General features: G+C 48.5%; 2 protein-coding genes across 4 annotated transcripts in view; both read left to right on the top strand.

Moving 5' to 3' along the window:
• Positions 1-3,050, top strand: part of EIF3L (eukaryotic translation initiation factor 3, subunit L) — a 35,967-nt gene extending 32,917 nt beyond the window's left edge. For all 3 annotated transcript variants that reach the window (XM_006890129.1, XM_006890130.1, XM_006890131.1), the window contains 2 exons: positions 2,031-2,111; positions 3,012-3,050. In XM_006890129.1, coding sequence (XP_006890191.1) covers positions 2,031-2,111; positions 3,012-3,050 — 120 coding nt within the window. The remainder of the gene's footprint in view (positions 1-2,030; positions 2,112-3,011) is intronic.
• Positions 3,051-14,570: 11,520 nt separating this feature from the next.
• MICALL1 (MICAL-like 1) overlaps positions 14,571-18,312 on the top strand; it is a 50,981-nt gene continuing 47,239 nt past the window's right edge. Inside the window, exon 1 of the mRNA XM_006890214.1 lies at positions 14,571-14,579. Within this exon, the coding sequence (XP_006890276.1) occupies positions 14,571-14,579 (9 nt within the window). The remainder of the gene's footprint in view (positions 14,580-18,312) is intronic.

Here is an 18,312-nt window from a genome sequence, read left to right as displayed (position 1 = left end):
ATTTTGCTATTCTGACTGGGGTGAGATGATATCTCATAGTTGTTTTAATTTGCATCTCTCTTAGAGCTAGGGATTTTGAACATTTCTTCATGTGCTCGTTAGCCATCTGAATGTCTTCTTCAGTGAAGTGTCTGTTCATTTCCTGTGCCCATTTTTCTATTGGATTATTTACCTTTATCTTGTTGTGGTGAAGTTCCTTGTTTTTCAGTGCAGCATAGTATTCCATTGTGTGAATATACCGGAACTTCTCTATCTGTTCGTTTGTTGATGGTCACTTGGGTTGTTTCCAACTCTTTGCTATTGTGAACAAAGAAGCAATAAACATGAGTGTGCATGTATCTGTTTAGGTGGCGGTTACGGTTTCTTTAGGTATATTCCCAGTAGTGGAATTGCTGGGTCAAATGGTATTTCTTTTTCCAACTTTTTGAGAAAGCACCATCTGTCTTCCACAGTGGTTGTACCATTTTACACTCCCACCTACAGTGAATAAGGGTTCCAGTTTCTCCACAACCATACCAGCATTTGCTGTTTGCTGCTCTGTTGAATTTTGCTATTCTTACTGGGGTGAGATGATATCTCACAGTTGTTTTGAACCATAGCTCTTAAATTTAAGAAAAGACATAGTAGAGTGGACTTGGGGGAATGGATTGTGTAACAATGAAAGAATTTTTCTTTTACTATTTTAAAGTGGGGATTGGGGGTGGTGTGGGCAGAGAGAAAAGTGCAACAGTGAATGAAAGGAAACCCAAAGTCTCTGTAAACTTTCATTAAAATTCATTTAAAAAGGAGCCAAGGAAAGACCTGAGAGTTGGAGCCTGGGTGGTTTGTTTTTTCCACTATGCTTCTTGCCCACATCTAACTCGTCTCAACTGTCTAGATGATTTTTAACAAAACACTTAGAAGCATTAACAATAGGTTCTTACAAAGAAGGTTTGCTTGTGAGGTAATATTCAGGTCAAATTAGTCATGTGCACCTGAGTTAGACTCAGTTGATAGAATGTGATGATATGGGGAGGAATTTTTTATTTTATCTGCTTGAAATTCATGATTCATGTTCATCTGTTTTTATCTCGTTGAATCATATGTTAAAGTCCATGCATAAAAACAATTTGATTGCATGCTTCTGATTGGTTTATTGTGTTGCTTGTTCAGGTTCAAGTTTGTGTGTGTGTGGGGGGGGGGTTCCTTTTTGTTTGTGGGAATCTTCCACCCCTTTTTTAATTGAGATTTTTAATGAAAGTTTATAAGGAACTTGGATTCATTCATTCATTGTTGCATATTTTCCTCCCTGCCCACCCCTCCCCCCCAGTTTGCTTTTCTCTATGAAAAGAAAAAGAAAAAAAATTTCATTGTTTTACAGTCCCCGCCAGTCGACTTTACTATGCAGTTCTTATTCTGGACTGTTGTCGTGCAGATAATACCTAATCATATATTCCTTTTAAACAGTTCTCTCCCTCATCTGTCCCAGTGCCATTTTTTATCCCCTCTTTTCTTAGTTCCACTCCCAACCCTGATGATAACTCAGACTTGTTTTGAGGAATTTTATTTCTTTTTTTTTTTTTCTTTCTTAAGCTTTGATTTGAGGGTCTAGTGAGAGAAGTTTCAGAAGGGAAAAAAGAGAAGTTTCAGAAAGTTCTTGGACCTTAACCTAGATTATCTAAAACTTTTGCAAGAGGAATCACATGTCATGAAATATATTTAGTTAAAAATTCAAGATTTACCTAATGTGCAAACCTATCAAATGAGAATAAAACAATGTTTTATGTTTCTGAAAGATTCCTGTGTTTTGGAAAAGACTAGACAAGAGCGAGTTAACAGGAAGACAGTGCAAACCCCCCCCCCCCCGAAGGGAGGACTGCTCTGGGGCCGTGCCCTTCCGTAGGGTGGGCTTGGTGGCCACGCTCTCCTTTGCTTCTGAAGAGCATCTCAGCGTCATTGTTTTGTGTCCTGCTTGCAGACAGCTTTGTGGATTAGATGGTCTTGACTCTGGGGTCTCACTGTCTTTCTGATCCCGTTCCCCCGCCCCGCAGGACATGATCCACATCGCAGACACCAAGGTTGCCAGGCGGTACGGGGATTTCTTCATCCGTCAGATCCATAAATTTGAGGAGGTAAGAGGCCTGAGGGGACAGTGTGTTGACCCGGGCCAGAGGTCAGAAACTGCTTTAGGGACTTGTAAAATTTCCTGCTTCTCCACTCTGTTCTCAGGAAAGTCTGAAATTGGCCCTTTAAGTTTCTGAGCGAGACTGGCTGTCTGCTTGGGGTTTGAGGAGAGGGCTTGAGGGGAGGAGTTGCTGTGTCAGCGTTCTCAAGAGCATCTCTTTCCAAAGTCTCTCTGAGGGTGGCCTGCGCTGCCTCTGCCATTTCCTAATATGGGCGGATTCACGGCCCACGCCTCCACCCTTCCCATTTGGCAGCCGCTCTCCTCTGAGACAGGTCTGGCCAGTTGCAGCAGGCACACTGACAGGCTCTGCGCTCTCCATCTTGCTGTAGGAGGAGTATAGGTCAGGCCAGGCATGGCAGGGACGTGGGGCCCAGGGGGCCCCTGCGGCCCTGCGCAGTGCGTCCTCCAGCAGGGGTCGCTGTTCCGCAGTGCTCTGTGCACCTGACTCCTGTGCTCTCTGTCTGTCTGATGGTCCAACCCCAGCACTATCTGGACTTGGGAGTTGTTCACATCACGTTTGGGGGTGTGGGGGTGCCTGGAGTCGTCTTCTAACCAGGGTCCTGTTTTGTGGAAGGGAATTTAAGAAATCCAACTTCAGGTTCCAGTTCCTTACTGACTACACTGATCACCATCACTAGCCAGGTCCCTCTGAATCCCTTTCCTCATCTCTAAAATTAGTAAACTCTATGGGGGTGAAGGGAAAATAGAAGGTCAGCTGTGCGGGTACCACCTTGTGGACACTTGGCCACATCAGAGGCTCCTAAGGGGCACTGCGAGTCTGTCCTGGTGTTCTGCAGGGAAAGGTGTGAGGAAATCGCATGCTGACCTGGCTTCTCTTCCCATCTAGCTCAATCGAACCCTGAAGAAGATGGGCCAGCGGCCGTGAGTGGATCACGCCCTCCCCCGTTGCTTTGGCACCCAGAAGCCTTTGCCTGAATCAGTCGTCAGCTGAAATGAAATTTATTTGAATTAAGGACTGGAATATTTTAAGCAGCTCTCAGTAAAGGACCTTCTTTGGAGCCAGATGTGTGTCATTGCTGGCAAGAGTCTGTGGCTGGTGCAACAGTGCAGAATGTCCTGTGTTGTGATGGTGTCCCTGTGATGATTATCAGCACCCCTGTGAATTCATTTATCACGGAGTGCTCGCCGCTTTCCAGGGCTCCAACCCATTCTCCATCTCGGTGGGGCCTTCCCAGAACCTTAAACAGCCTGTTGTTTACATGGCTTCTTAGTGAGGGCATCGGGGCTGGAGGGCGGCCAGGAGCAGTACCAGGGGCTCTCCATACTTTTTAGACCCTTTGCTCTAATTCTCGTGTTCTTTTCTGTTTCACTGATGAGAAAATAGACTTGGGATATTCAATGACATGATCAAGGTCAGAGCTTGCCTCCAAACTAACATTTGCTATTGTTGCCTTTTTTTTTTTAAAAAAAATTTTTTTTCTATTTTTTTTTTCTATTGTTGCCTTTTAACGCTTCCCTCTTGACCCTGCTGCTTCTGCACTGACAGAACTTGGGAGTGTCGTGCGTAGCCTGGATGAGTTCATAGCCCTGCTTGTCCATCAGCACCCTCACATGCCGTCCCAAGAAGCGATGCCCACTTCCTGGCACTTCTCCCGACCACCCCTTCCTAAAACAGCTGTGCTGTGGCTGACATTTAGGGGTCCCATCTTCCACACCTCTGAACCCAACAGCCTTCTGTCCCTGTGGGCTTAATCAGAGCTGGCTGCTAGTCTTAACAAAGCACAGCAAACAAACATATGCTGGTACTTGAAAACATCACTGAATCTAAAGGTCACCTCATCAGACCTACACGACAAAGATCAGAAGGTCTTAGAGCTTTGGGGTCTGTGTTCAAGAACAAGCCCTGTCCGAGCTCATTTTGAGAGTAGGTGTGGTTTTACTGACGAGGAAAGAGGCTTGAGTAGGTAAGTAACTTGTGTGAGGTCAAATTAAGGTGAGAAAGGCAAGCCTTCTGGTCCCCAAACTTCTTTTTAATTGATTTTAATGAGAGTTTACAGAGGCTTTGGATTTCCATTCATTCACTGTTGCACTTTTCTCACTGCCCACTCCCCCCAAATTTTTTTCCTCCCCTTTCTCTTTAGAAATGTTTTTCTAGATTTTCGAGAAGAGTTGAAACAGCAGTAGGTGGCCCCTAAAACAGAGGCACGTCAGCCCCAAAGAGATGGAGTGTTTGCATCCGGGGGATTTGGTTAAGAGTTCTTGAGCCGGGCCTTCTGCGCACCTTGTGAGCGTCTAGTTCCTTTGCATTTTCTGGCATAAAGGGGTTTAGAGATGAAGAAAGAGCCACTGACTTGAAGGGTTGGCACTTGGATTCGGGTCTCCACAGTGTCATTAGTTTACTCTGACTTCTCCGAGCTGGTGTCTGGATTGGAAAATGAAGCATGTGTGTAAAACCCAAAGACTGGAGTGTCTGAGGCAGAGTGAGCAAGCAGTATTGAGGGAGGAAGGGGGGCTTCAATGAATTGATTCTCTTAACGGTTTCAGAGGCTGTAGATCCAGATTCAGGGTATGCGCCCTAGGGGAAGGCAGTCTAGATCTGTCCACTCAGAGATCTTCAGTTTTGGAGCCCCCTGTGGGCAGGACTGTCCCCGGGCCAGGACCTCGGTTCAGAGGACATGCTCCACACTCCTGGTCATCTTTACATGGTGGTACTGAGGGCCCCCCTCTACTTACTTTGTATCTCTCACAAGACAAGGTGACACACCTCAGAGACACGCCTTTCATCGAATCAGGGCTCTGTCGTAATTAAGACTGTTGGATCCCATTCTGTGCCTCTTAAAGCTACCTGGTGGGTAGACCACATGGCATATGACATGAACTGAGGTAATGGTGGGATCATAAAGAGCTTAGAATTTTCATCACACAACATCGCTCCCCTGCACTGGGAATCGTGGCCCAGCCACATTGACGCATTTTTGGGGAGACACCATCCATGACAAATCCCCTCCCCACTTCACCTACTTTTTTCTGTCTGGCAGTGGATGGGTTGTGTTGATTCCTCCTTAAAGAACAGTCAGCACCTTCATCTCCCAACTGGTATCCTCCACTCGTCCTGAAGTTTGGTGGGTGGCTTAGGAATTCACATCCTCCCCAACCTCATGGCTTTTTTAATTTTTTTTTAATTATTATTAATTTTAATGAAAGTTTACAGAGACTGAGGATTTCCATTCATTCATTGTTGCACTTTTCTCCCTTCCCACCCCTCCCCACCATGGCTAACTTTTAAAAGTCAAGGTCAGAATCCCTTAGTTCATTTCGTGCCCTAAGTCTCGTTTGTCCATCGTCAGAATTGTGTCGGGGCAGAGTGCTGTGTCCCAGCCTCTCAGCCCCGTTCTTACATTGCCAGGAGCCAGCCCGTTTCAGGAGCTCAAGATCACACAGGCCCAGTGTGTGAGATCTGGCCCAGGGCCATCTCACAGTGACTTGGCCCAGGCCCAGCGACGGCACTGGGCAGCCGGCAGCCTTGTGAGAGGGGCAGGCACAGCTGAACTCCGCCTGGCACCGCCCGAGGAATGCGGGGCATTGAGCAGCTGCGGCCAGCTCGATTTTTATTCCAGCTTGTCCAGAATGGAGGAAGCAGGTCCGTAATCCTGCCGGGCACAGAGGGCACAGAGGTCTTGTTTTCCAGGAACAGGAGAGCTGGGTGGCACCAGTTACCAGCATTTCCTACACCACAGGAGGAGGCGAGGCAGCGGAGTCTGCGTGGGCTTGTTCAGACCTGGGTTTGAATTCTGGGTCTTCTAGCTCTGTGACTGGGCCACATTATTCCTCAATCCTCACTTTCTTCATCTATAAAATGAGATAATCGCATCTGCCTCTGAATTATTCTGTTGGGTAAACTTTGTCATGTTCTCAGAAGGGTATTTCTTGGAAGGACATCATGCTGAGAAAGAGAAGAGCCTTCATGAGGTGCATTGACAGTGACTGTGACTGACCATGGACTTGAGATAGCACAGCCTTGAGATGTGTTCGCTCATGGTTGACTCAGTGATACCTCACAGCAACTTAGCACGGTTCCAGGCCTTGGTGTATAAGTGACCACTGTTGGCTGGGCAGGCCGTGGGCAGCACTGAGACTGGAGAAGCAGAACAGTGAAGCAGTATGGCTCCTTTGGGGCAGATCTAGAACCCGCAGGCTTCCGGAATTCACCGGGTGCCTTCTCCATTCGTTACTCCTTCACTTCCTCCTCCCCTCTCTCCCTCTAGGGGCCTGCAGAGGTCCTACGTGGAGAAGAGGACCCCTCACAAAGACTGCGCAGTGCAGAGCTGGGCCTTGGCGTGACAGCAGCTGGTGCAGGGGAGGGGGGCAGATTCCAGACGTTTGGAAGGTGCCCTCAGACAGGACTGTACAACGTGCTACGATCTGACTGGGCTGGGAACCTGTGCAGTTGGAAATGAGGCTGCGGCCCGCCCTGAGGAGCAGAGTCGCCCTGACTGCGTGAGGGGTTGCATGAGGGCGGGTCAGATGGAATGATGAGGCTGAGGGGGAGTTAGGCACACTCCACTGCTAACCAGAAGGCTGTCCACCCAGAGATGCCTCGGAAGAAAGGCCTGGCCATCTCCTGGGGCTACCTTGAGTCGGTGGCCACTCCATGGCAAGTGAGTTAGGAAAAAATGACGCTTGAAATCATGGCCTGGAAGCCCAGGGTGAACAAATGAGAGCAATAACCCATGGCGGCCTCCGAAAGTGACCGTCCAGGCCTCTCCCACAGACAAGGTGAGGCTCCTGGGAAGGATGTTGGGAAGAGGCCGCTGGGGACATGGGGTGGGCCAGTGTGAAGACCCAAAGCCAGAACAGTCATCTCCTGGCCGTTTCCCAAAGGTGGCTTGTCCTGGTTCCTCTGGCTCCACATTCCTGTCAGACCTGACCCTGAAAACCTCCCTTTTCCTCATTGGTGGCCCCACCCTTCCCACATCCAGCTGCTCAATCAAGGTCAAGTCTCCTCCCTCTTGGGCAGCAGCACCTAGGAGGTAGCCTGCATTCGCTGGTCTTGGCTGGTGACCTCAGATCAAGTCCTGGAACTGCCACAGAGACACTTCCTGAGTCTCTGCTTCCTTGTCGACCAAATAGAGAAACTAGTTCTGCCCCGCAGCATGGTTTAAAGTCGGGAAAGGTGTGCATCAGGGTTACATCTGTGCATAACTTCACCCTGGATGCTGCACACATAGTTCAGAAGCTGAACTATATTAAGAAAAACATGGCAAATGAGGAGGGGGACTGGGCAGGAAGAAAAGTGCAACAATGAATAAATGGAAATCCAAAATATAAAAAAAATGGCAGCAGGTTTGGAGGAAGACCTGTCGACAAACCTATGTAAAGACATGGTACAGCTTTACTTGCTGAAAATGAAGAGGACTTATATTTGCTGCAGGAGATCAAAGACTACAGCCTTCAATGTGGATCCCATCTCCCCATGCAGAAAAAATCCTCACCTCTAGATCAGGAGGCGGCAACATTGTGATAAATGATAAGATTGTAGTTGTCAACTATTTTCATTTTACTTGGATCCACAATCAGCACCCATGATAGCCACAGCTAAGAAATCAGATCTGGGGAGCTCTGGTGACCAAGTGGCAAGAAGCTGCACTGCAGTCCCAGAGGTGAGCAGGTTCAAATCCACCAGATCCTCTGCTGAAGAAGCAGGGACAATCTCCTCCTCTACCAATCAGATCTGATTTGATGGTACACACACAAAAAATTATTATTTTTTTTTAAATCAGGAGATGTGTTGCATTGGGAAAATCTGATTCCAGGGACCTTGCCAAAGAGCTAAAGAGCAGTGAGGTTCATTTAAAGACTAAGGTGCACCTGACCGAAGCCAGAGTCTTCAGTTGCTTCTACGCATGTGAAATTTGGACAGTGAATAGGAAGACTGAAGAATCAGTGCCTTTCACTCGTGTTGGAAGAGAGCACTGTGTCACAGGGCGTGCCGAAAGAACGATTTATCTCGGCGTTCAAGCAGGCTGCTGTTTAGGAGGGTCATGGATCTTAATATCACATACTTGAGACATGTTGTTCGAAGGGGCCAGTCTTTGAAAAAAAAACACATCATGCTTGTAAAGATGGAGGATCAGAGAACAGCAGACCTTCCACAAGGTGGATTCAGTGACTGACAGTGGGCTCAGGCCCATCAGAGATAGTGGGGATGGTGCAGGATAGGCCAAGGGTCAGATCTGCTCTCCTTAGGGTTTCTCAGGAGTAGTCAACTTGGCAGCGTCTTAACAAAACGGCTGCCCCCACAGGCCCTTGATCAAGACACAACTGATTTCTCAGTCACCCAGCGGTGCTTTATGGTGTTATCTTGGACCGTGCTTGTCTTCTCTAATTTCTGTTCTGCTTAGAAGAAAAAGCAACTCCAGGGCTTAGGCAAGAACTGTTTGTCTCTGACAGGAAGTGCTGTCTCGCTCACTGTTCTGGGTGAACAATCAGGTAAGGGAGACACAAACAGTCCTTTTCCGCTGCCTTGTCTGGCTCTAAATCTCTCACCCCTGGCAGCCCTTCTCTGTGACTCGTCCTCACAGGAGAAGTGACCTTCCTGTGTCAGGAAGTCTCAGAAACCATTTCCCCCCTCTTCCCTCCTTAGCCTGAGGGGACGCTGAGAGGATCTGGGCCACTTGGAACTTTGAGTCAGCTCTTCACTGCAGTCAGCCGGGGCCTGGTGACACAGGCCACCCCACGCCAGGCCTTCCAGTCTCCTGTGGCCTGGATTCTCACAGTGGAGAAGCTTAACAACAGGAGCTGCACAGTGAGGCCCTGACTAACCCAGCTACCCTCATGGAAACATCCAGCGGAAGTGAGCGAACAGTCCCCAGAAGGCCAGGAGACTGACCTGAGCAGCTAGACCCTGGGTGCTTCCTGTCCAAGGCTCACCTTGAACATTTGAAGTCAGGACACAGTGGGGTCAAGGTCTCTGGAGCTGGGCCTGCTGGGATGACTTGTCCTAACCAAGCTTCCAGGCGGGCACAAGTGAGTGGACAGTGTTGAACTGGGCATACTCTGCTCTCCAGACACCGGCAACGGGTCTTCCTAGTGAAGGATATTCTTAGTGAAGTCCGGAGGGGCTAGGAGAACAGGCAGCACCTTTCACAGCCCCGCTGCTCTGTCCAGACAGGTCGTTAAACCTCAGAACCTCAGGGTCCCCCTGTCTAGAAGTGGGATAATGTAATGATTCCTCGCCTCTCTGATTCCACTTGGGTCCACAGTCAACACCCTGGATTCCAGCGGTCAGGTGAAGAGACAAAGTGCTCTGGGGAAGTCCGCAGTCAGGGACCTCTCCAAAGCACTGAGGAGGCAGTGATGTGTCAGTTTGAAGACTGTCATGTACCTGACACAGGCTGTGGTGTTTTCACGCACTTGCTGTGCGTCTGAGATCTGGAGAATGAATAAGGATGACAGAAGAATCGATGCCTTTGAGCTGTGCTGTTGGAGTGGAGCACTGAACATCCCGTGGACTGCCAGCAGACGTGCGTGTGTCTTAGAGAAAATGCAGCCAGGGCGCTCCTTGGAGGCGGGGATGGTGAAGCTTCACCTTATATCCCTTGGACATGTTGCTAGGAAAGGCTGTTCCTTGGAAAGGGACGTCAACAAAAGAGAAGAAGGCCTTTAACCAGATACATTAGCACAGTGACTGCTTCAGGGGGCTTGTGTGTGTCAGATGATGACACGAGAGGGCAGGGTGCAGCTCTGTTGTTCAGTCACTATGAGTTGTAACTTAGCACATAGGATGGTTGTAAGGGATCGGTGAGGTAGTTAAGGCCTGTGAGCAGCACAACACACACACACACACACACACACACACACAAGTCTAGCATATGACTGGTTAGGCGCCATTGAGGGATTCCAACTCAGTGGCGGGCGGTCTGTACCACGGACCAGAACCCTGCCCGGCCCTGCTGCATCTTGAGTCAGCTGTGCCGGAGGCCGTTGCTGGGTCCACTGTGTCAGCCCATCTCATTGAGAGTTTTCCTTTTTTTGCTGACCATCTCCCAAGCATGATGCTGCTCCCATCCAGTGACTGGCCACTTCTGATGACATGCTCAAAGTAGATGAGATGAACTCTCACCATCGTCGGCTCTGAGGAGTGTTCAGGCCTCACTTCGTCCAAGCCAGGTCTGTTCTTCCTGTTGTAGATTCTGTATTCTTTGCCAGCACTTCGCTTCAAAGGTACTGATTCTTCTGAAGACAGGCAATGGTGCATATGGCTGGTGCCAAAGGGTTAGATGCGTGTTACTTGCCGTCTAGTCAGGGCCAACTCAGCTGACCCTCCAGCATGTTTTCAGAGGCAGTAAATTGCACGAGAGGAGAGAGTCCCCATCTTTCTCCTCCAAAGTAACTGGTGGATTCAAGCCACATGCCTTTAGTTTGGCAGCACAGCTCCTTACCACTAGGCCACCTGAGCTCCCGAAAGGGTTAGCTAGTTACAAATATTACTAGGAATTGCCTGGTCCCTCAGGGAAATAAAAGTATGTTGTTGTAGTTGTTATGTGCCATCAAGTCACTTGCGACTCATAGTGACCCTATGTACAAGAGCTCTATACGCTCTTCTATCCTGTGCCAACCTAGCCATCTCAAACGCACTTATTCCCACTTCTCTAGTCACAGAATCGATCCATCTCATCAAAGGTCTTCCTCCTTCACCGCCCCTCCACTCTGCCAAATATGATGTCCCTCTCCAAGGACCAGTCCCTCCTTGCAACATGCCCAAAATATGTCAGACAAAGCTTCAGAATCCTTGACTCTAGGGAACATTCTGGCTTCACCCTCTCCAGGACAAACCTGTTTGTTCTCCTAGCAGTTCATGGTATATTCAACACTCTTCTCCAGCACCACAGCTCAAAGGCATCAATTCTCTATCAACCCTAGTCACTGTCCAACTCTCTGATGCATAGCACGTAATTGCAAAGATCAAGCGCACCATATATACAAATAAATACCACATAAGGTAAGCAGTTCTAATGACACCTCTTGCAGGCAGCCTTCAAGGATAAACTCTCAGTTCCTGGGCAGAAAGTGAGAGGCTCTTCCTGGTACCCTGCACTCAGCCCATCTCTCCACACTATTCCCTACCTTGTGTCTGGGAACCATTTATTGTGATTATGTACCTGCACATCCCAACAGTCCCTCCAAGAGGAAAACATGTATTAGTTTCTGAGATAAATCCCGATACTAGAAGTGCGTTTCTGTGGAAAAACTGGAATTGTGGGACGGAGAGGCCTGGCTCCCACTGGGGTCATCAGGGAAAGCTTCAGGGAGGAGGTGACGTCTGAATAGGGCATGGAAGCCTGTGCAGAATTTGGAACACCAGCAGCAGGCATTTCAGGGTGGCCAGCTGGGAGCAAGGGCAGCCTGGAGGGACAGGCTGAGACTTCTGTGAGCTGACTAAAGCACAGAGAGACTGGGGGGGCTGGGTTCAGAGCCTGCCCCCATCACTGCCTCTGACTTCCTGCCTCAGAACACTCAGAGAGCCTTACTGTTTCTCAAGGATTGTGGCAGATTGGACATTTCAGTGACTGCTTTGAGCTGCCTCCCCTCCTGAGTTATCAAAGATTAAGTATCTTCCAGCTCAGAATAACAATGATACAGTTGCGGTCAAGTTGACTCCCCAAGTGCACAGAGTTGCTTTCCATACGGGTTTCAAGGGTATGACTTCTCAGAAGCTGAGCATCAGGACTTGTTTCAAGATAACATTGGGTGGTTTCGAACCACCAGCCTTTACGTTAGCAATCAAGAATGTAGCTGGTTGAGCCACCCAGGAACGCCTTAGCTCGGAGAGCACCTCCTCGGTTATAGCCGCTCTTGGTCTTCTGTGTTCCAGAGGGATTATTGGGTGGTAGTTCTGTGTTGGGGGGACAGATGCAGGCAGGCCCACTGTCCTAAGTCTCAGGCAGATTTTCTGGAATGTGTACGTGGGGGGCAACAAGGACAGCCGCCCATCCTCAGGCATAGCTGGGATTCCAGGGGACCCAGGCCTCATGCGGGCAGCTAGCTGGCGCCCAGAGCCCTGTCCTGGCATGCTGAGGGCGTGCCCCTGGCTCAGCTGGGCTGAGGATGGAGCAGAGAGGTGAAGCAGCTGCCCTTCCCACCTCCAGAACCTCCCCAGGCCCTGCTCTAAGGCCCACAATGCTCCTATTGTCCACAGTTGTGCCAGGCTGCCCTCTTGGGGGGGGGGTGGCTTCAAGCCAAGGACCTCAGCTTGATTCCTGGGGTGCAGCCGGGGTGGAAAAGCACAGTGGTTAGATTCTCAGAACACATTGTCAGCCCTCCTCCAACATGGCCATGAAATGGGTAACGTCCTGGAATCCAGCAGTCAGAAGTTTAGAAAACAGTGATCCTGGAGTTCAAAACACCCAGCATGGTGACTCTGGACTGTGTGCTGTTGGTGGTTTGAAGTGTGTGTGTGTGTGTGGGGGGGTGTAGCTCTGTTCACTGGGCCCCACTCTTCCATTTTATTCCATTTAATTGTATAAAAGGTAAGTTCTGGACCACTCACACCAAGATTGGAGTCAGCCCAGGAAAGCTGTGGAAGAAAGGCCTGGCAATCTATGTTGTAGTGGTCACAGCTGCCTTAAGGGGTCGCTGCGAGTGGGAATGGACTTGACGGCCACTGTTTTTGTTCTTCATCCTATAAGTGCTACTTGGTGACTCTCTGGAGTGAAAGAAGCGAGTCACAAAAGGCCACGTTTGTACCGTTTGTATGAAATGTCCAGAACAGGCAACATCTACAGAGACAGGGCAAATTGGTGGTTACCAGGGACTGGGAGTGGGGGCAGGGATGACAGATGACTGCTAATGGGGATGAGGTTTCTTTTTGGGGTAGTGATAAGATCCTAAAATTAGATAGTGGTGATGATTGCTCAACTCTGTGAATACACTCAAAACCACTAAATGGGACGTTTTCAACGAATAAATACTGTGGGATTCCAAGAAACCTCAATCCTCAATAAAGCTTCCATTAAAAAAAAAACAAACCGGGGAGCTCTGGTGGCCTAGTGGCAAGGAGCTGCAACTACAATCCCAGAGGCAAACGGCCTAGTGGCAAGGAGCTGCAACTACAATCCCAGAGGCGAACGGTTCGAATCCACCAGATGCTCTGCCAGGGAAGGAGGGACAATCTCCTCCTGTACCAGTCAGATCTGATTTGACGGTACACGCACACAAAAAAAATAAAATAAAAAAAAACCAAAACACCAAAACCCACCTCTCAAGTTGTTAAAAAGTTAAACAATAACTGGCTGTGAAAAGCAAGTCTACTGTGCCCTCTGGACTCAGGCATTCGGGTGGGCATCCTTTCTGACATTTAAAATGCATTATGTAAGTACAAGCACACCCAGTATGAATACTCCATTTTTGTCGGACAAGAGGTCATCTCCTTATGTCTGTTCTGCAACGGCTGTTTTCACAACTTTTGAGGATTTACTTGTACAACACTGGTTTTAAACAGCAGTACACCTTTCTGTTCTCTGGCTGGGTTGTAATTGGCTTCTCCAGACTCCTTCAAATGAACATCTAGAATCTTCCCAGAGCCTTCCACGAGTGAACAGTCAACATCTTTGCACACATTGGGGCATCTGGGCAGGACTTCAGAGTGTAGATTGCTAGAAGCTTGCTGCATCAGACAATGGGGACACATTCAAACTCACGGATGTTGACAAGGTATCTTGGGGGGATAGGGATCCGTCCTTGTCCAAGCTCTTCCAGCAGGCTGGTGGCAAAGAGAGTGGGTGCTGGGTGAACAGAGCTATCCAAGCATCTCTTCATCCAACTAGGAACACACACACACACGGCCTCTAACCAGGTGCAGAGCTGGGCAGACAGAGACAAAGGCCAGATGCCCTGAAATGTGGCATCACCAATATGATGGCATTTTTCCTAGGCTGATTCCAGGTCCCCCACTGAGTCCTCTCCGTTTATCTTTCCAAAGCTTGCCCTGAGACCTGGGTGTTGGATTCAGTGGCGCTCACACTGTTGTTAATTTGCCGTTCAATCTGCGCCTCCTCATGGCAGCCTCGGGTGCAGGAGAGCAGAGCATTGGCATTGCCGTGACCTGCACCGTCACCACGGTCACTCGTTTATTTGAGCCCATCCTTGTGGTTCTGGTGTCGGTCCTTCTAGTAGAAGGTCACCCTCAGTGTCCATTCCCTACTTCTAAATACGATGTCCTTTTCTGCTAACTGGAACATAAGTGTGTTGTTGTTGGGTGCCATCAAGTCAAATGCAACTCAGAGACTCTGAACAAAGAACAGAACCCTGTCCCATCCTGTGCCAACCTCACAATCTCTGACACACTTTGCCATGGTCACTGTGTCAACCCACCTGGTTGAGGGGCTTCCTCTCCTTCGCCGTTCAAGCATGATTCCCTTTCCAAAGACTAACCTCTCTTGGCAACATGGCCAACGTATGTGACACGAAGCTTTATCATCTTTGTCTCCAAGGAGCACTCTGGCTGGACCTTCTGTTTGTTCCTTTGGCAGTCCATGGGATAGTCAGCCCTCTTGCCCAATGCCACAGCTCAAAGGGATCAATTCTCCTGTCATTATTCACTGTCCAGCTTTCAAGATGCATAGAAAGTGAATGAAAAGAACATGGCCTAAATCAGGCACACCTTAGTCCTCAAACTGACATCATTGCTCTTCCTAAGTGTCCTTCCTGGTCATTTGTTCACGTATTTATACACCACAATAGATTTTTTCCCCCCACTCTCCCATCGTTGCATCTTCTTCAAGACCCTCCTGCAAAGAGTGTTTAGGGAGAGTGTGAGCGGAAGACACCACAGCCTGACCCCAGAATACTCAGGGGTCTTCTCCGGACTCCTGTGCTTCCTTGCTTCATGCTCTGTTCAATGAGGATTACCTAGGGACCTCCCTCCTGTGTCCGACCAGCCAGCACTTCTCTGCTGGGACCTGTCTCCCTCATCAGACCAGCCAGCACGTCAGACCAGCCAGCACTTTACTGCTAGGCTCTGCCCAGTCAGCAGCTGTGAGGTGTGTTAATTATTATGGGGCCAAATGATCTTGTTAAAACGCAGGAGTGCGTGATTGCTTTATCTTGCTGTAAATCAGAAAGGACTCCACCTGAACAGCCTCTCAGCCTTCCTTTGGGGGTCCAGGTGGAGAGAAGTGCAGAAGGCAGTGCCCACGATGGAAACGCAGCTCAGCTAGCAGTCCCAGGTATCACCAGAGGCTGTGGAACCTCCCCTGTCACTTATGTTGAAGGAGGTGAGACGTGGAGAGCCCACACCGTGGACCAGGAGCCACCTGAGGCCAGGAGCTGCCTCTCCTCATATCTGCACCTGACGCCATGCAGAGGCTCAATACAGGAGTCATTTCTCCATCTCACAGACCTGTGCCTCATGCCTCTTCTCTTTCTCAATGGCCCCATTGGCCAACTCGTTGTTGAAGCGCAAAGCCTTGGAGCATCTTGACCCTGATTCATTCCTGCCATCCGGGCCTGCTGGTTCTCCACCCACAACAGGTGTCCGGCTCTTCACTGCCCTGCGCGCTGCCCCACCCAGGGCCAGGCCCGTATTCTCTCTCTTTGAGGAATGACTTCAGCAGTGAGTGACATGTAGGACGCCCTCCGTCCCATACAAGACTGGGTCCAGGCATCCGTTCTTGTTGCTCCACAGTCCATTTGCCCAAAAGAACATTTAGTAAAGGATTGTACCACTCCTATAAGGCCCCAGATAACTTCCTGCTGAATAGACAATGAACTATGAATCTACAATGGTTTCTAAGTCCTGCTCAGTCTTCTCCTTGGCCCCTCGGGGACCACAGCTACCCCTGTTTTGTGTACCTTGTTTTACTTGAAAATAGTAAACTTCACAAAGAAAGAATTTTTCTTTTCAAAGAGAAGACTGAACTGGGGGAGGAGGGGTGGACAGGGGGAAAAGTGTAACAATAAATGGAAATCCAAAGTCTCTGTAAATTTTCATTAAAATTAATAATAAAAAAATCATAAACTCCAAGATCTTCGATTTGGCTCTGCCTTGTTATTCAGCTCCAATGTGGCCTTGGGCTGGCCTGACTGGCCCCAGCATTCTCTATCACAGTGTTTTGTTTTCGTCTTAGCCCCTCTCACCATCTGAAACTACCTTGTTGGTTGGCTTGCTCACTCATTACCTCACTCAATGCTTGTTCCCGGGGAGGGAGAGCAGGCCCTTGTCTGGTTCACCCCTCTGTCCCTGGGAGCCCCAGCCTGCAGGTGCTCGGTCAATATTAGTAGAATTCTTGCCAAGATGTAAATATACCAAGATGTGGAAGGATACATTTCAAGTAAACAAGCTCTCTAAAAAAAGGGCCCCAGTGTAGGGAAACAGTCAAGCAGGACATTTAGATTTATGTTATTAAAAAAAAAATTTGACTTCACTGAAGAAGGCATTCAGATGGCTAACACACACATGAAGAAATGTTCAAAATCCCTAGCTCTAAGAGAGATGCAAATCAAAACAACTCTGAGATACCATCTTACGCCAGTCAGAATACGAAAATTTAACAGAACAGCAAGGAACAAATGCTGGCGAGGTTGTGGAGAAACTGGAACCCTTATTCACTGTTGGTTGAAGTGTAAAATGGTGCAACCACTGTGTAAGGTGGTGTGGCGCTTTCTCAAAAAGTTACAAATAGAAATACCATTTGACCCAGCAATTCCACTACTGGGACTATACCCCAAGAGACCATAACCGACATCCAAGCAGATATATGCACACCCATGTTCATCGCAGCTTTGTTTACAATAGCAAGGAGTTGGAAACAACTTAAGTGCCCATCAACAAATAAATGGATAGAGAAGCTGTGGTATATTCGCACAATGAAATACTACGCTGCATTGAAAAACAAGGAACTCCTCTTATGACTCTTAGCGGTGGATCACTCGGCTCGTGCGTCGATGAAGAACGCAGCTAGCTGCGAGAATTAATGTGAATTGCAGGACACATTGATCATCGACACTTTGAACACACTTGCGGCCCCGGGTTCTTCCCGGGGCTACGCCTGTCTGAGCAAAAAAAAAAAAAAAAAGAAAAACAAGGAACTCATGCAATATTATTCAAAATGGGTGACGCTGGAGGACATTACGCTGAGTGAACTATCTCAGTCACAAAAGGACAAATACTGCATGCTGCCACTGTTGTAAAACAAGACTGACATCAGGGCTGGGGAGAGACTGAGAAAGATGGTTTCAATAATGTATACTGCATTGAAACAGATGAGGAAGAAAACTGTTTAAAAGGGATATGTGATTAGGTATTATTGTCGTGACAGGAGTCCAGAACAAAGGCTGCATAGCAGAGTGGACCTGCGGGGAGGGATTGTAAAACAATGAAAGAATTTTTCTTTTACTTTTCCAAGAGGGGAGTGTACTGGGGCGGGGGTTGGGAAAGGAGAAAAATGCAACAATGAATGAATGGAAATAAAAAAAATTTTTCTAAAAACAAATTTTGATAAGGAGAGTATATTCATTACTTAATTGACGGTTTAAGGTAGAACCATAAAAGCACTGATTTCAGGATCCAAATAGCTGCCTCCTAATCCTGAAATTATTGGTCATTTTGGTTGAGAGCCTGACCCATCTGTTTGTCTGTGGCTTCTGAGCTTGCTCGTCAACAAGGACCCACCTTCCACCTGGATTGATAGTCTGCACAACATTCTTCTGTCCATTATCTCACTTGACTCCTCGTGACCCTGAGGTCGAGATGAGAATCTCCACTTTACAGAGGAGTTCCGGGGGGTGAGTGCCTGCCTGTGGTCACGCAAGTCTGCCTCACAGGGCGCTGACTGAGAGCTGACTCAGGCCATGATGCTGTGAAGCCCCTGTGGGCTAATGGAGGCCGGGAGATCTGTTTAAAAGAATCTATCTTTATGGCTACAGGATCAAGGTCAGATCTGAAGCTGCAGGATCAAGGTCAGATCTGAAGCTGTCTTCAGGGACCTGAAGGGAATCCTTCGGTCAGTGGGACAGGGTATAAGCCCACCTAGTTTTTGTTTTTTTTTTTGAAAGCTAAAACAACTTTATTAAGGGGTCTCCTGGGCAGGATTCCTTGGTCACAACAGCCCTAAACTCCGCTCTGTCCTGTGCCAATCGCACTGTCTCTTACACTCCCATCCCAATTATCCCAGTCACTGAATCAATCC

The sequence above is a fragment of the Elephantulus edwardii genome, unplaced genomic scaffold (genome assembly GCF_000299155.1).
Source record: "Elephantulus edwardii isolate Elephantulus edwardi_28Jun2011 unplaced genomic scaffold, EleEdw1.0 scaffold00086, whole genome shotgun sequence".
Lineage (NCBI taxonomy): Eukaryota > Metazoa > Chordata > Mammalia > Macroscelidea > Macroscelididae > Elephantulus > Elephantulus edwardii.
The sequence above is the reverse complement of the archived record's forward strand: the minus strand, read 5'-3'. Positions and strand labels throughout refer to the sequence as shown.